Consider the following 24,056-nt stretch of genomic DNA (forward strand, 5'->3'; position numbering starts at 1 on the left):
GGAGGAGGAGCTAAAGGGGCAATAGCTATAATAGTAGTAGTAGGAACTATAGTAATAAGGGCTATAATAGCTATAAAGGTAGTAGGTCGAGCTATCTAGGTCGAGTACTAGCTATAAAGGAATAAGACTACTTACTATTATACTTTAATAGCCTCTTTATTTAGTTCCTAGCTAGCTTCTTAAAAGATAGTTAAGTAACTATTACTAATAGGCCTTATTAATAGAGATATATCCTATAGCTACTAGCCGGAAAGAGCTTTTATAAGGAAGTATTAGTTAGCTTCCTTAAGGATTTCTTCTTACTTAGCTAGCTATAAAAAAGCTAGTAGATTCTTAGTAGAAAAAGCTCCTAGGTAAGCTATATAGGTCCTCTTAATACGGTTAGTTATATAGCCCCTTAAGGGAGCTATTAAGGTCTCGAGCTTTAAGAGCTACTACCTAAGAGTCTCTTCCTCTTAAAGAGAGATTAGCTTTATAGTACTAACGGATTCCGTTATTACTATATATATAGTAGTTAATAGCTTTATCTTATAAAGGTATTCCTTATAGTAACTCTTATAGTTACCTAAGGTAGTAGAAAAGGCTTTTTACTATATAGAGGTTAGCTTAGAGAAGAGGGAATCTCCTTTTATAAATTCTATTACCCTAAGATAAAGAGGGGGCTTAAGAGGGTCTTACTTATTAAAGAAAACTAAATTTTAAATAGTTCTATTTATACGAGCCTATAGCTCCTTTACCTACTTATCTTAATCTTAGGGCTCTATAAGCATCGTCTTATAGACCGTAGGGGTAGTAAAGGAGTCGTTTTTCGATATTATTATAAAGAGAAAGGGTAGAAAAGTTAGTTAAAAATCAGCCTTTTTAGGAAGAAGGGTAAAAGTAAGCTACTAAGGATATAAGAAAGGTACTTTTTATAGTCGCTAAAAGGTATAAGAATACTATTCCTCTTAGGCTTATAACTCTTATAAAGAGAGATATAAGAAGTATATATAAAATATATAAAGGTAAAATTAAAAGTAAGGGGTTAGATAGGTAAGGTAGAGATATTTAAATCTTATAAGGGTAGTAATTATAGTAAGGGAGTAATTATTATATTACCTTAATTATCCTTCTTTCTTTTATTTAACGCCCTTCTTTATACCTATTTAGTATCTTAATTAATAAAGAAGATCCTACTTAAAGAAGCTATTAATATCCTTTTAACTACTAAGCTTTTTACTAGCTTTTCCCTTCTTTTCTAGCCGTTACTAGTATATCTATCTTATCTTTCGCTACCTTTATAGGAAGCTATCGCTACTTTTACTTCCCCTCTTACCCTTACCCTCCTCTTTATACCTCCTTTTAGCTCCTTCCTTAAAACCGGTTTTTTAGCTTCCTAGGTCCCTTATACTAAGGGATATCTCTAAGAACTATAAAATTAAGCTATGCTTTATAATAAAAATAATAAAGTTATAACTTAAGATTAAGACGTTATTAAGTAGAAAAGTTTATTTAACGCTATCTAGAACTTAGAAGTAAGGTCGGTATTTATTAAGAAGCTAATAGATTTAACTTATTTACTCTTAAAGTAGTATACTAATACCTTAATATTAAGGAGAAGGAGTATAGGTAGATTAAGGTAGAGAATATAGTAAATATTAATAAATAGGGGATTATATTAAGCTTTAGTATATAATTAACTCTTTATAAGTAATATAAGCTAATATAATTTCTTTACTAGGTTTAGATAGTTTAGTAGTTAAAGGTTTAGACCTTAAATAAAAGACTCTTTTTAAAGGACCTTAGTCTTATAGCTAAACTACCTTTATAGAGGCTATTACCGCCGATAGGCGCGCTTTAACTCTTAGTATTATATTTAAAGGTAAAGATCTCTAGGTATAGTAGTTTAAGGACGAGATTTAAGAATTTATAGATTAAAACTATATAACTTTACTAAATAAATAGATATATAACTATATTACTATTAAATTACTTAAGGAAGTTTATTTACTTTAAACGTAACCTAATAATAACTTTAAGGCTAGGCTTATTATTCTAGATAAATATAAGAGTTATATAATAGTTTATACTTTATTTTTATAGTAATAAGGCCCTACTAATTTAACGATAGAATAAGTAAATAGCTATATACTTTCTAAATAATATTTACTATTATTATCTTTTATATTACTATTTTTATAGCCTTTAGCTATTAAATAACGGTGTTTTTAATACTATAAAAACAGCCTATTAAAAGGAGCTTAATAGACCAGCTTATTTAATAGATTTTATACTTATTAATAAGGTTAATTTTATATATAGGTATACTATAGTACGTTAAATAGAAATAATAATAAGAAATATCTTATTTAGTTAAAGAACTATTAGAAATTAGCTAATCTTATATTTTAAGGCGTTAGGGCATCTTAAGATCTAAGGTAATAAAGTTATAATATCCTTAAAATATAAGCTGTTTTTAAACTTTAATAATACCTTAAAATCCAGCTACTATATTTATAATCTTAGTAAGTATAAAGGTATTTACCCTTAGTATAAGTCTAGGTATTAGCCTAGACCTTAGCTAATAACGTTATAAGGTAAGGTAGGCTATATATATAAATATATATTTAGTAGTAGTAAGCGCGGTATATAGTTAGATCCTATATAGCTTATTATTATAATATAATAAAAGGCACCTATAGTATAACCCTTTACTTACCCTATAATAGTATAAGCTATCCTTATATTAAACCTAATATTAAAACCTTAGTAGTACTAGCTAAGGTAGTAGTAGTAGTAGTAGCTATTATAAGAAGAAGCTTAGTATTAATAGCTATAGTAATAGGTAGAAGAGCTATACTAGTAATACTTATAAAAAGAGGCTTAGTAGTAATAGGATAAATAAGCCTAGTTTATAAAGCTATTTTACTAGATATTATAAGACCTAGACTAATAAGTAACCTTATACTAAATCCTTAATACCCTTTTAATACTAGCTTTAATAGATATGCCCCTTACTATTAAGAGGTCGGAACGTAAGGCGGCCCTTAGTAGACGGAAGCTACTACCTTAGCCTACCTAAGATAGTAAGCTAGAGACTTTTTACTTCTTCCTTAACCGCTTAATAGCGAAATACTATATTAATAAGAAATAAGGCCTTAACGGCTATAAAGAGATAGCTTAGTTCTCGCTCCTTTATACGCTATTAAAGCCTTAAATATAGTAAGTAGCGGGCTTCTAAGAGTCGGGCGGTCCTAAAGGGATAAAAGACCCTTAAGCGTTCTTTAACTACCTAGTCTATACCTTTAGCAATATATAGGAATAAGAGAAGGCGTAGGATAGGCTATAGACCCTTACTTAATAAGAGGGGCAGTCCTTTAAGGAGTTCTTACTAAAATTTAAAGAGACCCTAACCTAGGCAGCGGGTAATACCGCTTAGGATAATAGCGCTAAACTTACCTAGCTATAGAACTTAATCTCCTTAGCGCTCTAAGAGCTACTTATCCCTATTATAATACCCTTTACTTATAAGGGCTACGTAGCTTGCCTTATAAAGGTAGCCTAAGGATATAAGTAAACGCTATACTTTTAAAAGCTATATAAGCGCTTAGCCTTAAGCGGGACTAACGGGCTAGATAGTTCCTCCCTACTTAACCTATTTATACCCGGGCCCGCTCCTAAGTTAGCGGTCGATATAGATAGCGACGTCTAAATAGCGGCTATACGCTCTAGGGGGCGCGGTAATAATAAGACCCTAGCCGCTCCGCTAGTAGTATAGTTTAATAAGATAGCTAAGTAAGTACCTTATAAGGAAATTAGTAAATAATATAAAGAGGGCCGCTATATATATTATAGCGTAAGTATATATATAGTTAGGTCTTACTACTACCTCTTAGTAAGGAAGCTAGTAGAGATATAAGTTACCTAGCCTTTATTAGAATCTAATAATAAGGGAGATAGGGGAACCTCCGCTATATATAAAGTAAAGGGAAAAGCTTAGCTCTAGTATAAAGGCGGGCCCTAGAGCCTAGTAAGCTAATACTAACTAAGGAGGACCTAGTAAGGTATATTAAAGAAGAACCTACTTTAATACTAGTTATTATTAACTAGACTTACTTCCTCTTTACTTTTATAGATAAGGGGTACTAGTATTACGCTATAATTAATAAAGCGAAAGCCCTTAAGCTATACTTACTAATAAAGAAGATTTACCTTAGGCGTATAAAGGGCGCCTTAGCCGCGATAAAGGGCATAGTTATTAAAGGCGTTATCTAGGTAGCTATAAAGGTTAACGGCCTCCTATAGTTATTAATAGTATATATAGTCCCTTAGCTTAAGTTTCCCTTAATTCTTAGGAAGCTATAGTTAATATATATAAAGTTATATTTAGTACTATATAAAGGGAGGCTATAGTTTAGCCTTATATAGTCCTAGGTTTAATATAGCGGTAAGGAGGGAGCGCTAAACGCCCTACCTAACTTTTAAGACGCCTAGAAAGTCTTAGCCTTAGTATTTATAAGTATAATATAGTAAATCTATAAGTAAAAGGGGCCGGCTATAGCTATAGCGTCGATTTATATAGTTAAGCTAGCAGATATTAAGAAAGCGCTATAACCGAAGCGCCTTATATTAAAAGAAGAGCTATAGTAAGCTATCCCGCCGTAGTTCTATAACCTACTACCGCTCTTTTAAAAGAGCGAGGCCGATAAGTTAAACCCCTATAAGCTAGGTATAGACTACTTAATACCGCTCTATATAAGGGATAATAGTAAGGAGCTTCCCTTACTATTTAAGCTACTATATAGTATATTATAAGAGGAACTACTAATATTAAAGAAGACCTTTATAGACCTCCTTAATAAGGGATTTATTAGGGCTAGCTCTTTTAAAGTAGTAGCTCCGGTTTTATTTATATAGAAGCTATAAGGGGGACTTTACTTTTATATAAACTACTAAGCGTTAAATATAATTATACGCCTAAACTAGTATACCCTTCTACTTATAAGAGAGACTCTCTATAACTTAGTAAAGGTAAAGTAGTTTATAAAGCTTAATATTATTTAAGCGTTTTATAAGGTATAAATAGTATATAAGGAGGAGTAAAAGATAGCGTTTTATATAAGATATAGCTTATTTAAGTAGATAGTTACCCCTTTTAGCTTAGTAGGTACCTTAGCTACGTTTTAATATTATATTAACTAGGTGCTTAAGGGTTTCCTTAATAAGTTCGCGTTTATATATATAGATAATATTCTTATCTATTTAAGTAAGAGCTATAAAGACTATATATAAAAGGTATAGAAGGTACTAAACCGCTTAGTAGAGCACGGCTTATACCTAGACCTAAATAAATATGAATTTAGCGTTAAGCGTATTAAATACCTTAGCTTTATTATTATTATAAGTATAGGTATATAAGTAGACCTAGCTAAGATTTAAGCTATCTATAACTAAGCGACCTTAATATTATAACGAGGCGTATAAAGCTTCCTTAGCTTCGCTAACTACTACTAGGTTTTTATTAAAGAGTTCTCGTAAATTATACTATTACTTAATAAGCTAATAGGGGATAGGGCCCCTTTCTCTTAAAGACCTATATAGGTAGAGGCGTTCTAAGCCCTTAAAGACTTATTTTTATAAGCCTTAGTACTACTATAGTAAGACTTTAATAATCTATTAATTATAGAAGCGGACTATAATAGCTATATACTTAGGGGAACCCTATTTTAAGAAGTAAAAGGGTAAAGGAAGCTAGTAGCGATTTACTTATATAAGCTTACTATAGTAAAGAGGAACTACTTAATATATAATAAGGAGATATTATTAATTATTAGCTACCTTAAATAGTAGTAAGCGGAGCTTTATAGTAATAAGAGCTTTAAGATCCTTATAGACTATAAGAACCTTAAATACTTTATAACTTAATAGTATCTCTTAAAGTAGTAAGCGCGCTAAGTAAAGTATCTCTTATACTTTTAGTTTTATATTAAGTATAAACTAAGTAAGGAGGCTATAGTTTTAGACGCCCTTTTATAGAGAGAGTAGGACCCGCTTACTTTTATAGACCTTAATATACGAGATATATAAATAATCCTAGATAAGGCGCTCTAGACTTATCTTAGCGCTACTTTATTAAAGGCGGAGGGTAACCCCTTAAGAGCGGCTAGGGTCCTAGCCCCCCTTAAGGGTACGCCTAACGTCCCTCGGTATATCTTCTAAGATAAAGAGCTCTAACGCTTATAAGACTAGCTAGCGGTATAAGATAGTATATATATAAGCGTACGCCGCGCTATAAAAGTAAGGGCGCGCTTACTTAACCGCGGCCTTAAGTTAAAAGTCTAAGTAAGCGACTACTATATTAACCCCTATAGCTACCTTCGCTATAAGGGTAGGCTATAGGTCCTAGGCGCGCTAGTAATAACGGAGGCTAAAGCTAGGGCGGCCCCCTTAAAAGTTAAGGAGTAAGATAAGTTAAGAGGGTAGATTATATAAATAATCTATAACTTAAGCGTAATTAGCTATCTTAGCTATAAGGGCATGCTAGTAGCGATTAGCTAGGACTTTTACTAGCCGCTTATAGTACTATATATCCGCCGTTTCCTCTATAATTATAATATCTATAGCCGCTTAAAGATCTAGTTAGCGCTTAAAAGGGGGCTATTAAAGTTACTATTAGTCCCTAACTAGTTTTATATATATATATAAATAGACTTTATTATAGACCTCCCTTTTATAGTAGGTAGTAACCGTAATCTCTAGGTAATTAAGGACTATTTAAGTAAGGAAGTAGTACTAAAGCCGATACTATCTATAAAAGTAAAAGCTTATACTAAGCGCTTCCTTTAATACTATACCTGCTTTTATTAATAGCTAGCCTTAATTACTAGTAATAAGGGCACTAATTAAACTAGCTGCTTTTAGTAGTACCTTTATAAGCTACTTTAAGTTACTTAGTTACTAAGTATAGCTTACTACTTATAGATTAATAAGGGGCTTAAACGCCTTAACTAAGAAGTCTAAGCTTACCTTTAAAGGGTAATAGCCTATAACTAAGTAAACTAAGATAAGTAGCTTCTTATAGCTTAGATAGCGCTTAATAGTAGGTCGAACTTATCTATTAGTATATCCCCCTTCCTCTCGCTATATAGGTTTAAACCGCTATCGGCGTAGCCTATTACTATAAATATAGGCGCGGAGCGCTACCTAGCTAGCTCTTTAAAGGGTAGGGCGTCCGCCTTTATATAGAAGCTATAATAAGTTATAGAGTTTTATTAATCCTCGATAATATCTACCGCTTAAGACTAAGAGTAATAGGCTAATAAGTCGCGGGATCCTATAAATAAGTTCGCGGTAAGAGATAAGGTCTAGCTAGACCTTTATAACTATAGGTTAATAAGGCTAAGAAGAAGCTTAACTAGCTATATACTAAGTATATAATAAAGAAGGTACTAAGTTTATAGACTATAGAGCTAAAGGGGCTACCCTTTAGTGTCTATAATATAATTAATATTAACCTCTTTCTTTACGCTATTATAGACCCCTTACTAGGCTAAGAGATAGTAGATCCCTAACTAGCCGCTATCTTTATTAAGGGGGAAGAGAAGTTCTTAATAAAGGAGTTATATATAGCCTATTAAAAGAATATAGGCCGCGGTAAGAAGTATAAAGTCCTTATTAAGTAGCACGGCTACTAGGACTTAAAATAAGAGCTAGCTTCTAAGTTTAAAGGCGCGGTAGCTTTAAATAAGTTTAAGGCCCTTTATAGGCTAGTAAAGGGAAACGACGGCTTAGTAAGAGAAGCTACCCCCTTAGCGGTAAAGTAGCTAGTACCCTAAGAAGTAAGAGAGATAATAACCCGCTTTTAAGGAAGCGGCGGGGTACTAAGCCTACGGCGGTCGCTATACTAGCGTATACTATAAGTATATATTATAGATACTATAACTATAGATATTAAGTAGGGTATATATAGGTTAGCGGTAGTATAAATAAATTATATTAGCCTTTATAAGCGCGCTTAAGGGTATATAGACTAGGCCTAGTAGGCCTTCTTTTTTAGCGGGGTCTCGACTATTAAATAGTTATCCTTATACTCCTCCTTATCCTCCTCCTTATCCTCCTCCTTAGTATAAGGCGCGGCCTTAGCCTTAAGAGCGCGGATTTAGCCCTTTAAGCTACCTAGCTAAGCAGCGACGGCGGCGGCGTTAAGGACGGCGGCGGCGGTAGCGGCGGTGCTAGTAGTAGTAAAAGCGGAGGCGGTAAAGGTAGCGGGGGCGGCTAGGGCGGCGGCGACGGTGCCCTTAAGAGGGAGAGAGTTAGCGCTATAAAGAGTATAAGAAAAGGAGCTTATATACTTAGGTATAAGGGTAGCGCGCTTAAGGAACTATAAGTTATAGTAAGCGGCGGCGGTAGCAGTTAAAGCGCGCTTAGCTTTATTTTAGTCCTTACTTAGCTCTACGGCGCTCTAAGCCGCGGTAATATAAGTAAGGACGGGCGGCGTAACCTTATAAGCGCGGCTAGCCTAAGCGTATAAGAAGTAGCTGCCCTAAGGGCGGCCGGCCTAGTTAGCGTAAGGGAGGGACTATAAAGTATACTATATATAGGGGGAATCGCGGGTAGCGCCTTAGGCTATAGCGCGCTTATACTAGTATAAGGAGTTAGTAATACCCGCGAGAATAGGAGTAGAGGGGCTTATAGAGGAGGGTAGCGAGGACCTACGCTTATTATTATTATTGTTATCGTTATCGTTATCGCGGCGGCTAGTAGTAGAGAGCGTAGCGGGGGCGGCGGCGGCGCGGGTAGTAAAGCTAATAGCTAAGAAGCCGGGTAGCGGGTAGCGCGGAGCGGTAGTAGGCGCGATTAAAGCGGCGGGGGTAGTAGGTAGGGTAGCGGGCGCGGCGAGGGCGCGGTTAATAAAGTTATTAATCTTAGTAAAGAAGTAAGATAAGGTAAGGAAGGATATATTAAATTATTTAAATAATTAGTAAGGGTATAAGTTAGTATATATATAGGCGGTAGCGTATAGCTAAGCGCTAAGAGACTTATAGTTATAGTTATAGCTACTACTAATAATAATAATAATAATAGTATAGTTAAGAGGAAAGAGTAATAAGAGCGTGCTAGTAAGTTATTTACCTCCTAGCTATACGCTAAGGTATAGGATTAATATTATAAGGGACCGCTTATAAAGAGAGGGGTAGGGACCTTATATAACGGTATTTACCCTTAGTATAGGTCTAGGTATTAGCTTAAACCTTAGCTAATAGTATTATAAGGTAGGGTAGGCTATATATATAAATATATATTTAATAGCAGTAAGCGCGGCGTATAGTTAAATCCTATATAGCTTATTATTATAATATATTAAAAGGTATATATAGTATAACCCTTTACCTACCCTATAATAGTAAGAATAAAATACTTATATCTTAAAGGTAATATACTAAGATAGCGAAAGGCTAAGAAACTTAAGAATAGATACTAGTAGAATATAGTAGTAAAATTTCTAAGCTAAAGAAGGAAGTAGATAGGCTAAAGAGACGAAGAAAGATAAGAGCGATCCCTAACTTAAATAAACGCTTTATATATCTTAGTAAAGCTTTAGCGGCTAGTAAAGCTATCCTTAAAATTAAAAGTCTAAAGAAAGCCGTTATAGTAAATTATAACTAGTTAAAGGAGGTAGTAGAGTTAAAGATAAAGATAGCTTTAGTATTTAAGGTTAATATATCTAGGCCTTTATAGCGTACTATATAATAAGGTCGTATTATAAAAAGATAAAGAACTAATTAATATATTTAATTATTATTTAAATAATATATATTTTATATTTATATATCTATAAGTCGCTAAAATATAAGTAGTTTAAAAATTAGATTTTTAGTAAGGTTTATCTTATTTAGCGGAGTATAAGGGGGGGGGTAAGTAAAAAGGGGGGGTAAGTATAAGTACCGCCCCGCCTTATATAAAACTATATCGTTTTTAAAGGCCTAGCCCTATAAGGCTAGCGTTTTCTTAGTCGGATTACTATTATTAAATAATAAAATTAAAGGTCTATGCCTATAGGGCGCGGTATAAGACCTTTAATTTTAGTTTTACTTACGTTAGTAAACCTAAAATAAAAATAGGTTCTATATATTTATTATAATAATTATATTATTTTAAATAGATAATTTTAATATAAATTTATAAGAATATACCCTTATACTCTTATTTTACTATTATAAAGAAATAATAGGTATAGGGATGCTCTATAAAATGAGCTAGTAAAAAGAGGCTTTATAATATAGTCTAAGGGAATAACCCTTAAAGATAAAGACCTTTATTAGATATCTATACCTTCCTTTATAAAAGGCGGGTTAAGATAAGCCTATCCTAATTAAATAAAATATATATAAAATGCATATATTAATTACGAGTAGAACGGATACCTTATTACCTATTTTAGCCTAGCGGTTCTAAAGATATCCGCGATATAAGAATTAGTAGGGCATAGAATATTCTAGTTAAATCTACTACTTATATTAAAACCTATAGTCTTACGTTACTTATTACGTAATAATTAGACTACCTACTAAGTTAGGAAGATCTTCTATAGATAGATCTTTTTAAGCACTATAGAATATACTAGAAAGCTAACTAATTAGGCTATTAATAAGCAAGCAATAGTCTATAAAAGACAAAGGATTTCCCTAGGAGTAGTAGATAGAATAAGTAAGTTTATAAGTATCTTTTATAACGCTATTCTTTTAATATATTATTTAGCCCCTTATATACTTATTATAAATTCCGGACGAAATCCTACCTTATACTCCTATAACCGATCTTTTCGCTTACGTTATCGACTACCTAATCCTACGCTTATTCCTTATACCTTTTTATAGGTTATAAGCTTAGCTTCTTTATAAGTTAGGTAATAGCTTTAAAATTCTAATACTAACTATACGACCTTAAATTCTTTAAAATAGGCTCTAGGAATAAGTTCGAATTTACTAAACCTAAAGGTAGTTTTAACGATACCTTCTAAGCTATTTAAATATAAGCTCTTTTAGTTAAGGAGAAGCTTTCTACTACTATATAGTAAGAAAATAACTTAAAGATAAAAGAAGCACTTATTTTAATTTTTCTTTATATTAAAGATAGTACTTTAACCTAAATAAAGTATATAATAAATGCTAATAAGGTATAGGATAGGTTAAAAAACCTATATAACCTTATTTCCTTTACTTTAAATTACTTACTTATAAAAGAGGTTTTTAATACTTTAGTAAGGGATTTTAAATCCTTAGAAAGCTACCTAAATAAGGTAAAAGAGGTATTAAAAGAGCTAAAAGCATAGAATATTATAATTCTAGAAGTAGTTAATATAGCTTAGATTTTAAACAGCTTTTTAGACTTGTTTTCTAGCTATATAACTAATATAACGTAAGCTCTTCGAAATAACTTAAAGGCTTTTAATCTAAAGTCTCTCTCTAGTAGTCTTATAGACGAATTTAAGAAGACTAAGTCTTTAGAAAATCCCCTTAAGTAAGCTTTCTTTACTAAGAGCCTTAAAAAAAGATAAAAATTATATTATAATATACTTACTATAAGGAGAAAGGGTATTTAGTTAAAGATTACTACTATCTTTACCTAGAAAAGGCCCTTAAAAGCTTTTCTAAAGATTTAAAAAATTAAAATAAAGGAATACCTTTTACGAGTCCTAGAAAACCTTTTATAAAAGGAAATCCTATTAAATTAGACTCTTACGTTAATAAGAAGACGAAAAACCCCTCTTCTCTATATATATTAAAAGTAGAAAAAATAGAAATCGATAATTAAACGGACGAAGAACTAGAAATCGATTTTTATATTCCTCCTCTTACCCTTAGAGGTTATAAAAGCTCCGAAGAAAAAGTAAAGGTATATATCTCTTCGAATATCCTTAAAAAAGCTATATTTAATAATAGGTAAATAGGACCTTTAAATTCCTATTAAATTAAATACCTTATATATAAGGTAAAAGAAAAGGAAATCCCTTATAAAACCTTAGAGAATAGAAATTTCTATAGTTCTATATATAATACTAATACTACTAAGTATATAGTATTAGAAAAGAAATTCCTTATTAATTTTCAAACTATCTCTACTAAGGTTAATTAGGGAAAGGCATCCTATATAGTTATTAAAAGTTATAGAGATCTTCTTTTTAGGTTTCCGAATAATAAAAGGCTATTTATCTTAAGAAACTGCCTTTTTATACCTAAATTAAGGGTAAATATAATAAGCTAATCGTATTTTAAAAATACTTATACCTTTATTAATAGTAAGCAAATTTTCCTATTAAATAACTAGGCTAATATTATATCTAAAGGAAAATAGTAAGATAACCTTTATATCTTCTCTTTAGAAATTCCTTTCTTAAAGAAAAAGACATTCTTATATAATATTAATAATATAAGGAATAATATAAAGGACCTTAACTTTTATTTATAGTATTTAAGGCTAGGATATATAAGTTATAAAGTATTACTAAAAACCTTTAAAAGATATAATAAAATATAACTTTCCTTAAGAAGGATATTATAAAAATAAAAGAATATAAAGCTTATATTAAAGTAAAGGCAACTAATAAAAGGAATAATTCCCTATTTAATAAGGTATATAATTACCTTAATAGAGTTACTATTAATATTTAAGGCCCTATAAGGACCCTTACTTATAATAAATATACTTCCTTTATATCCTTTTTAAATACAGGGATAAGATATTTAGAAATATCTTTAATAAAATTTAAAGTAGAAGCCCTAGATAAGTTTTATAGAATATAAAGCTTTAGTTAAAAATAACTAGGATAATATTATTATAAAGGAAGTCTTTTTAGATAACGTAAAAGAATTCCTATATAAAATAAAGCCCTACTACTTAAGAAAGGGAATTAAATATTATACTAGCCCTCCTAGGACTCCCGAATAAAACGGAGTAATAAAGTAGATTAATAGGACTATTTTAAATAAAGTCTAAGCTATTTTATTTACGGTAAAACTACTTAAATATCTATAAGGAGAAGCTATTTTAATAGCAGCCTATTTATATAATAAGACCCCTTACTTATAAATAGGCTTCTAAACTCTTATAAAGAAAAAGGAAAATAAATCTCTAGCCTTAAAAGACTTAGAGAGAATTAAGACCTTTAAAAGTACTATTTATTATAAAAATAAACACCCCTTAGATAAGCTAGAAATAAGAGCTTATAAGGGTATTATTATAGGCTATACTAAAAATGCTTATAAAATATATAACTTTTCGAAAAGAAAGGTAATAATTTCTAAAGATATTATTATCCTAGAAAATAAATTTATAGAAAATTAAAAAGAAGAAGACCTTAAGGACTTTAACTTTAATACCTTACTTTCTATAAATAAGGTCTTAGATAACTATTTATAAATAGAACCTATATATAAAGAACGTAATAACTCTTCTTTAAAAGAAGAGAAAAATAACCCTTTTATAGAGAAGGAAGATAACCTTCCTATAAAGAAGGAAGATAACCTTTTTATAAAAAAGGGAAATAATCCTCTTTTAGAAAGGGGATTAAATAAGGATCTAAAAATCTATATTAATATACCTAAGAAGCTAAACGGATTTTATAAAGACTATATTATATACCCCGAAATAAATACTATATTAAAAAGTAAAAGTAAAGAGATTATTTTATCTTTACTAGAAAATAAGGATCCTATAGAGCTAAAAATATATAAATAGGCTATAAATAGCTTAGAAGCTATAGAATAGAAAAGAGCTATATTTCTAGAAATAAAAGAGCTCTTAAACTAAAATACCTAGGAATTAAAGCCTCGTCCTAGTAATAGGGAGGCCCTAGGCGGCCGTTAGGTCTATAAAATAAAGCGGGATAATAATAATAATATTATTTAATATAAAGCCTACTATATAGGAAAAGGATTTAATTAGGTCTATAGCCTAGATTATTTAGAAACCTTTTCTACGATAGTAAGACCTAAATCTATTAGAATGCTACTTATAATAGCTATTTTTAATAACTATACTATACTATAATATAATATAAAAAATGCCTTTATATATACCGAAATAAATATAAATATTTATATAAAGATCCCTATAAGCTATAAAGAGCTAATACTTAAAGACTAGTTTAATAAAAACTAGTATAAGTATAATATTAGCTATTTATAGTTCCTAGAGCTATATAAAAAGAAAAGGCTAGTAGTAAAATTAAAGAAAGTATAATATAGCCTTAAATAAAACCTAAAGCTTTAGTATAACTATCTTAGCTCTATATTAGCTAAGATAGGATTTTTAGCCCTTCTTATAAATAAAGGGGTATTTATAAATATATAATATAAAATTGCGATAGTAATCTACGTAGATAACCTCTTAATAATAAGGCTTAATAAAGGTATAATAAATAGTTTACTTAAAAAAGTAGTAGATTATATAAAGGTTTAGCCTTTAAGTAAACTAAAAGACTTCTTAGGAATATATATAATTATAAACTAAAGTAAAAAGGAGATATTTATATCTTAGGAAAAATATACTTATAATAAAATACGAGAATATAATAAAGAAGACTTAAGGACTTTTAATACCCTTACTATAATAAGAGTAAAGCTTAAAAAGGCTATTATAACGCCTTTATAAAAAGAAATCCTTATTTACTAAAGGGAAATAACGGCTTTATTATATCTAGCTATAATAACAAGGCTAGATATTTTATATACTATTATTTCCTATACTAGATTTACTTTTAAACTAGATAATATATATTTTAAAGCGTTAAATACTATCTAGAAATATTTAAATAAATACCCTAACCTAAGGATAATCTATTACTATAATATTACTTATACTTATAATTTTATAAAAGGTTATTCTAACGCTAGCTAAGCGTCTAACCTTATAGATATAAAATCTATTTTTAGATACTATTTCTATATTTATAAAAATATTATAAGTTAAGCTAGCTAAAAGTAAAAATCTATAGCCCTATTAACCTATAAAGCTAAATTTATTACCCTTAGGGAGGCTAATAAAGAAGCTTTATATCTAAATCGGCTATTTTATTTAATAAATAATAGCTTATCTATTAAAGTTCTTAATACTATACCTCTTATTTTAAAAGATAACGAGGTAGCTATTAAATTAGCTAAAAATCCGGAATTTTATAAAAAGATAAAGTATATAAATATTACTTACTTTTATACCTAAGAAAATATTAAGGAAAAGAAAATCCGGATTTTCTATACTAAGTCCGAAGATAATATTACCGATATATTTACTAAGGAACTAAAAAGAGAAAAATTCTTTAAGTTCTAAGAGCTTCTTTCCCTTAGGGAATTAAAAGAGCCTTAAAAAGAAAAGCTTATATCGCTTTAATATAGGTTTTTTAGCTATCTTTTACTTTCTTAGCTTTTCCTCTATATATAACTAATAGGTTTTTTCCTTTAAAAAGGTTTCTTATTAATAAAAAACAACTTATAAAAATAGGGGTTTTCCTTATTAAAGGTTTCCTATAATATCTTTATAAGGCTTTTTCCTTATAAAGGTTTACCTAAAAAAAAGAGAAAAAATTATAACTATAACTAGGATTTTTCCTACTAAGGTTTTTCCTAGAAAGGGTTTTAAAATTTTCCCTTATATTCCTATTATATACCTTATTCTTAATAAGGATAATTCTACTATAAAAGAAATAACTAGTAAAGAGTACTATTTACCTAGTACTCTTTAAGGGAAGCTATAAGAATATACCCTTATATTCCTATTTTATTATTATAAAGAATTAATAGGTATAGGGACGCTCTATAAAATAAGCTAGTAAAAAGAGTCTCTATAATATAGTCTAAGGGAATAACCCTTAAAGATAAAGACCTTAACTAGATATCTATACCTTTCTTTAGGAAAAGCGGGTTTAGATAAGCCTATCTAAATAAATTAAAATATATATAAAATATATAAGTTAATTATAAGCGGAACGGATACCCTATTACTTATTTTAGCCTAGCGGTTTTAAAGATATCCGCGATATAAGAATAGGTAGGGCATAGAATATTCTAGTTAAATCTACTACTTATATTAGAACCTATAGTCTTACGTTAACTATTATATTATAATTAGACTACCTATTAAGTTAGGAAGACATACTATAAATAGAGCTTTTTAAGTACTATAGAATATACTAGAAAGCTAACTAATTAGTCTACTAGTAAGCGAGCAATAGTTTATAAAGGATAAAGGATTTCCCTAAGAGTAGTAGATAAAATAAGTAAGTTTATAAGTATCTTTTATAACGCTATTCTTTTAATATATTATTTAGCCTTTTATATACTTACTATAAACTCTAGACGAAATCCTGCCTTATACTCTTTTAACTAATCTTTTAGCTTACGTTATCGATTACCTAATCCTTTACTTATTACTTATAACCTTTTATAAAATTATATTATATTAATTAAAATATTTATATTATTAACGAGTTACTATATAAAATATAATAGGTTTTCTTTTAATAGAATAATAAGCGCGTTACGCTTTACCTCTTAGCTTTTAACGTTCTTTCTCTACCTCCTTTATTACTACTATTATAATAGCGACCGCCTATACTATATTAAACGCGATAAAGGATCTCTAAGTTAAAGCGGCTATTAAGTATTACCTATTAGATCTAGAAAATACCTAGCTAAAGAATATAAAGTAAAATTATTATACTAAGTAAGAAGAATAAAAAGCAAGCTTATATACGCGCGCTATAATCTTTATATAGATCTATATATTAACCGCTTTATAAGAGTAGTATTAAGCTAACTAGCCTATAATCCTAAACGTTTAGCTAGCCTTAGTACTATAGGGCTAGTAGCTACTAAGAGACCTAGTAGATAAAGGAAAGCTCTTACTCTTTATAAAGGAGGTAGTAGTATTATATCTTTTAAAGAAAGGAAAGAGGGTCGCCGATAAAAAAAGATAATATTTTAAGGCCTAGAAAGCTAATAGGGCTATAAAGAGATATAAAGTATTATTAAGTAATAGATATTAACTATAGGATATAGTTATTAAACTAAGCTAGCTAATTATATTAATACCTAGCTTCCTTTTAATAGATATTATTATTATAAGTAGTAAAGGTAATAAATATAAGTTAGACTCTAACTTAAAGTTATATAGGTCTACGCTTAAACTATAGTATAATATTATATAGGGCTATATCTCGGCTATATAAAAGTTTTATAATAAGTAAAAGAGCTAAGGGGTTAATCTTATAGCCTAGCTATAAAGAGTAGTACTAAAGGCACTTAAGCGTAGTATTCTTATAATAACTTAAGGCTAAAAGAGAAAGGAGTATATAGATAGGGGAGTTAGAACTCTAAGAGATATATATATACTAGCGTAGATACCTAACTATACTAACGTAGTATTATTTAAGAGGAAAGAGATCGCCTATACCTTAGGGATATAAGTAGACTTTCTACTTAAGAACTATATACTACTATAGTCTAGTAACCGCTTACTAATAAAGTTAGTAAACTACTTTCCCTTAAACTTACTTAATAAGGGCTTTAAGGCCTAGGGGTATACTATAAAGGCGCTAGTTATTATAATAAACTATAGGAAGACTAACTAGTATAGCTATATAAAGTATAGATCTACTTTATAATATTAAGATCCGCGGTCTTATCTTATTATTAAAGGTATAAGTAATAAGCGTAGAATTAGGTAATCGATACTATAAGCGAAAGGATCGGTCGAAGGAGTATAGGGTAGGATTTCGTCCGGAATTTATAACGATTATATAAGGGGCTAAAGAATATATTAAAAGAATAGCGTTATAAAGGATACTTATAAACTTACTTATTTTATCTACTATTCCTAGGGAAATCCTTTATCTTTTGTAGACTATTACTCGCTTACTAGTAAACTAATTAGTTAGCTTTCTAGTATATTCTATAGTACTTAAAAAGCTCTATCTATAGTATATCTTCTTAACTTAGTAGGTAGTCTAAATATAATATAATAGTTAACGTTAGACTATAGGTTCTAGTATAAGTAGTAGATTTAACTAGAATATTCTATGCCCTACCTATTCTTATATCGCGGATATCTTTAGAACCGCTAGGCTAAAATAGGCAATAGGGTATCCTTTCTGCTTATAGTTAACTTATATATTTTATATATATTTTATTTTACTAGGATAGGCTTATCGTAACCCGCTTTTCCTAAAAGAAGGTATAGATATCTAGTAGAGGTCTTTATCTTTAAGGGTTATTCCCTTAGACTATATTATAGAGCCTCTTTTTACTAGCTTATTTTATAGAGCCTCCCTATACCTATTATTTCTTTATAATAGTAAAATAGGAATATAAGGGTATATTCTTATACTTATTAGCGCCCTTACGTTCTAGCTTTTCTAGCGCTAGTAAGTAGAAAAAGGCAGAAAGGTTTCCTATCTTTTAATAAAGTAAAGACTAGTATAAAACGAAAGTGCTCTACTAATCGCTAAAGAAGCCTTTAGGTAAGCGTAATAGTATTTACTAGGATCTTATAACTTAAAGGGTATATTAACCCTTTTACTTACTAAATATATAGCTTTATTACTAAGCTAGACCACTTAAGAATAGACGTCTAGGCTTTATAAGAAGGCTAGTATTAAGGTCTTTAAGGTTAGCTATATACTTAGAGTAGCCGCGATATAAAACGCTAATATAGCCGGAGTAAATAAAGGCTAGGTATATTATTTACCCTAGGTAAGCCGCTAACCCCCTTACCTAAGGTTCCTTAAACTATATAGATCCGCCGAGCCGGTTATTATAAGAATATACCCTTATATTCCTATTTTACTATTATAAAGAAATAATAGGTATAGGGAGGCTTTATAGAATAAGCTAGTAAAAAGAGGCTCTATAATACAGTCTAAGGGAATAACCCTTAAAAGACAAAGACCTCTACTAGATATCTATACCTTCCTCTAGGGAAAGGGGGTTAGGATAAGCCTATCCTTATAAACAAAAATATTTATAAACTGCATAAGCCAATTACGAGTAGAACGGATACCCTATTGCCTATTTTGGCCTAGCGGTTCCGAAGATATCCGCGATACGAGAATAGGTAGGGCATAGAACATTCTAGTTAAATCCACTACTTATACTAGAACCTATAGTCTTACGTTAACCATCACGCCACAATTAGACCACCTACTAAGTGAGGAAGATATACTATAGATAGAGCTTTTTAAGCACTATAGAATATGCTAGAAAGCTGACTAATTAGTCTACTAGTAGGCGAGCAATGGTCTATAAAAGACGAAGGATTTCCCTAGGAGTAGTAGATAGAATAAGCAAGTTTATATATATCTTTTACAACGCTATTCTTTTAATATATTATTTAGCCCCTTATATATTCGTTATAAATTCCGGACGAAATCCTACCCTATACTCCTTTAACCGATCTTTCCGCTTACGTTATCGATTACCCGATTCTACGCTTATTGCTTATACCTTTTTACATTAGCTAATCTAGCGGCTACGATATTACTAAAAGCTCTAGGGTTAGTAAAAGAGCGATAACTATTTTATTTAGAGTCCTTAGACTCTTCTCTTAAGCTTTAGAAGGTACCTACTAGGGCCGCGGCTTCTATTACGTACTTTCCTAGCTTAGACCTTTAAGATCGTCTTAAAGTTATCGACTAGCCGCTTTCTCTTACTTCTTTGCTTCTTTTTCCTATAATTTTTACTTCTTTTTCTCCTCTCGCTACTTCTTTCTTTCTAACGCCTCTTCTTTTTACTCTTCTACCTTTTTCTATTACTAAACCCTCTAGAATTCCCTCTAGATTGCTTCCTCTTTCTTCTAAACCTCTATCGCCGCTTTCTTTACTCGAGCTTAAGCTACTTTTTATAGGCTAAAGACCTAAGTAGAGTTAGGATCTATATAGTTAAAGAGATAATCTTTTAGAGCTATACTACGCTACCTATACTATTTCTTATAAATTATAGTCTTATAGAGTCCCTTATTCTTATATCTAAGTAGCTTAACCTTAGATTAAAGGCTTTTAAGAATACTCTTTAGCTTCTAAGTACTAACTTTAGTATTAGCGGTAGATTTATCGACTACTTTATCGATAAGCCGTCGTAATTCTTAAGTAGTAGGTTACTATAATACTAAGGAGTCTTCTAAATCGCTGCTTATATTTAAATCGTCGTATTCCTTCTTTATAATCTATAATAAGACGACTTCGCTAAAGGTAGGAGGCCGGTCTATATCTACCCGCTTATAATATTCTTTAGGGAAAAGGACGCCTTTAATACGTTCTAAAATAAGGTCTAGAATTCGCGTTTAAATAGCCTAATAAGTCCTTATATTTTTACTATCTACCGGATAAGCTAATTTATATATACCGTTAATAAGAGACTAAATAGAGATATATCTAAGAGCTAGGGCTAATAAGTAAAATAAAGGGGAAATACTATAATAATAATCCGATACTAGTTATACTACTTTAGAAAGTCTATATTAATATAGCTTAAGTAGCTATTAGTAATAAGAAGGCGATAATCGCGGCCGTTTACGCCTTTACCTTAGTAAACCGATTAAGAACGCTAATAAGCTACTCTTTTCTAAGCTTATAGTTAGTCTAGACTATATCTAAGGTTATAAAGAAAGCTAATTAATGCTCTAGGTTAAATTTTATAAGCTAAGTATCCTAAACTTATCCTAGCTTACCTTAGTAGATAAGAAAAGAAGGCAGCGATATTATATCCTAATAAATATAAGCTATAAATATAATCTAGCATCGATTACTATCTTATAATATACTAAGTAATTTACCTTGCTTTTTCTAATTAAGAGAGAATACTCTCTTAGTTTAGTTAATAATACCTATAAGAAAGCCTTTTTCGTCTATATTATATATATTATAAAGGGCGATATTATATTCCTTAATTTTTAAGCGTATCTTCTACTATTAGTAATAGAAATAAGATACTTTATATTAACGTACTAGTTTATAATAATCTTTATACCTTAAAGTACTATTAGCTTACTTTCGCGCTATATTAAATCTATCGAACTAGGTATAACTAAGCTTATTACGATAGCGGTTAACGAAGCTATATAGCTAGTTCTTTCCGACCTCTATTTTTGCTATATCCTAAGCGAAGTTCTTAATTATAGATAGCGTAGGCGGGATGCCACGTAACGAAAGCTTATAAATATAAGCAATAAGATCTAGTTCCTACTATTTTAATAGTCGAGATTTATAGAGGGAGTCCGCATCGCGTCTTAAGCGCTATTTGCTTTAATGGCGGCGGCGCAACGTGGTCTCATCGTAGCTAAATTAGCGAGCTATTTTAGCGTAATTAACCGATTCTAAGGACTTTAGGAAAGCAAGCGCTTCGTTAATAGCCGCCATGGTTATTGAGATGTTCTAGATTAATGTTGAGATAGAATGTCGGTAGGTAGGCAGGATTTATTTCGCCCGGAGGGAGGTCCCTATAAGGCCTTTACACAGTCTAGAGTACAGTTCAGCACGTTTGTTCCTTAACTCCCCACAGAATGTCGGTGTAAGTCCGGCGGGTCACGGGATCCGGCAGATCACCGGTAAATCCCTTAATCGGCGGTAATCTGCGGTGGTAATCCGCTGACCGCCCACTAAAGCCGGACCTGTGACATCCACTTGATTTCAGCGCTGCTTCTAGATCACATCGTCATCTAGGCTGGCTGAGTGGCGATATCGCCACTCAGTCCAACGTCACAAGTATAAGAAGCCAACTTCTCACCATCACTTAGAAAGAGAATCAAGAGTTACTCAGTCCCCGATCTTCATGCTTGCTCAGCTCATCCTCCGTGCGATAGAGCGCGTGAACAGGGGTCGATACGTGTTCATGGGCCACTGACAGTCTGCGGTTCTACGGGAAAAAAAAGTATTGGCTGCCGGACGTGACGAGTACTGCATTCAGCTGGATGGCTAATTATCGAACATGGCGTTCGCCGCACTGATAGCCTTCCGGCGAGCTGCATCGGTCAGGCCATCAATCACACTCGCTCGAGGACGAAAGATCCTGCAGTTGAACTCTAATGGACTTAATTAGTTAAACGTTTGAATCAGGAGCGTTAGTCTTACCTCCTGTGATGCCATTCTTGTCCGCCTGATGGAACAGAATGCGCGAACAGTCAGACCACGCAACGAGCTTAATTCGATACAACTGCCCCTCTTCATGATTAGCTTCTTTCAATATGTCCACAGAAGCTTTTGAAATATACTAACCTTAAAGAAAGGGTGATCAAAATCCGGGAAACGGAGTACCCCAATATCAACTAAATCCTTCTCATGGTGCTCGTTCTTTGCGAACAATGTCTCAAAGCTGTCAATTGTAGCGCCGGTTTGGGCTACGATCTGAGCCATTACATTAATGTCGATCTTAGTGCTTTGAATCACGTCATCGTCCGCGATGAGATTTATAAACCAGGTCTTGGCCTATCTCATGTTGTTAGGCATCTGTAAGGGCTTAAGAGGGGCAGTAAACAGGGGTTTCCCGGCAACCATACCTCTCTGACAATGTTTTCATCGGCAGAGCCATCAATTTTAAAGTCATTGACGCTCTCTTTAATCATTTTATCAGCACGAGCAATTTCTGCACCATCTGGCTCAAGCAGCTCGTTTTGCATCATGGTAGACAAAACTGCTTTCCAGCTCTTGTCGGTCTGCTTGCCTAGAACCTTCATAGTTCCTGCAATCATAACCTTAAGTCGATCGTCCATATTTTGAAGTGATTCTTTGTTTAGTTCGCCAAACGACGGTGCAAGTTCAGTGTGAAGAAAATCTTTAGACTCTTTGTCTCGCACGTTCATCTTAATGTTTAACTTAGCAAAACGATCCGGTTTAATCAACTGGGTTTTCCCCGTTACCCTACCTTGGTAAAGTCAAAGTTCTTAACGATATTACTGATATCTCCGGTCTTGCCGAAGACATTGTTCAGGAGCAGCGAAGGATCAATCTGAGCCATCTTGGAAAGGTAGAAATGCGTGAGGTTCGTACTTCCAGGGGGATTGCAAAACAATTTTGTTGGTATTGGACGGGGTCAAGAACTTCGAACTGAAGAATCTTATATTCGAGGATGGCGAAGAAATTGCGAAAGTAAGGAAGCTGGGGCAGTGGACGAACGGGCTTGGGCTTTTATGATTCTCAGCTGAGTCGATGCTTTCAATGTTGTTTCGGTTATTGTTAGAGCCGTGGCCTGAAATGAACTACTAGGTGTGAAAGGCTGGCCCGGAGTTTATTCAACAAGCAGGTGCCTAGGTGTTGTCTATCTAGAGCTAAGGAGGAAAAGAAGCTGAACTCGAGGCGTAGCCTCGAGTGCGAGCTTATATTACCCTTCTCGGAATGTTCTCGCAGCTTCTGGGTCCGCGGGCGGGCCGGTGTTGCCACCGGGCACGACCCACCGGACCCGGTACAACCGGGTCCACCAGCCAGGCACAGCCCGTGACATTACCCCTTGTCCCCTCCGACCAGGTCGGCGTCTGCGGGGTTCTTGCGTTCCTGCCAGCGTCTCGTACCTCTCCCTAGGGCCATCATTGGTCTTGATTGGCCCGTACTTGTCCTCGAATGCCTTCATCGCAATTGTTCCTTGCAACCACTCAACTGGCTCCCAAGTCGGCTCTGCGTAGCCCGTCCATCGCACTAGTGTTGCCTGAATTCCCCTCGTCCCCGCTTCTTCCATCTCGCGCAGAGAATCTCGTCGACATCCCACAGATTCGTGCCGGACTCATCTTGTACCGGTGGTGGCTGTGCGTCATCTACCTTTTGGCCAGGAGCCGGATCTTGATGCGCCCGCCGCAAAGGTCAACATGAAATCGCGGGTAAATTGAGCCACGAACATCGAGCTCAACAACGTGCGAACTAATTACCTTCGTGACTGTGTACTTGTGATGCAGCCAGTCGAGCTTCTTGCACGGTCGTGGCGATCTGTAGTTTGCCATCGAGAGCCACACCTTGTCACCAACTTCAAATCGCTCCGCAGGCTGTCGCTTTGCGTTGGCAGCCTCTTCTTGTTGTTGCTGTGAGGAGGCCATCACTGCTTGCA

At 32.5% G+C, this 24,056-nt stretch overlaps 1 protein-coding gene across 1 annotated transcript; it reads right to left on the reverse strand.

Annotated features, from left to right (window-relative positions):
* Positions 1 to 21,940: 21,940 nt before the first annotated feature.
* On the reverse strand, positions 21,941 to 22,734 carry HRG_00666 (uncharacterized protein; the record flags this gene model as incomplete). The annotated part of the gene is made up of 4 exons (XM_044859137.1): positions 21,941 to 22,047; positions 22,097 to 22,178; positions 22,241 to 22,450; positions 22,522 to 22,734. The coding sequence occupies 4 exons, from the start codon at positions 22,732 to 22,734 to the stop codon at positions 21,941 to 21,943; spliced, it is 612 nt and encodes a 203-aa protein (XP_044725537.1).
* Positions 22,735 to 24,056: the final 1,322 nt, after the last annotated feature.

The sequence above is a fragment of the Hirsutella rhossiliensis genome (assembly GCF_020360975.1).
Source record: "Hirsutella rhossiliensis strain HR02 chromosome Unknown scaffold00001, whole genome shotgun sequence".
NCBI classification, from domain to species: domain Eukaryota; kingdom Fungi; phylum Ascomycota; class Sordariomycetes; order Hypocreales; family Ophiocordycipitaceae; genus Hirsutella; species Hirsutella rhossiliensis.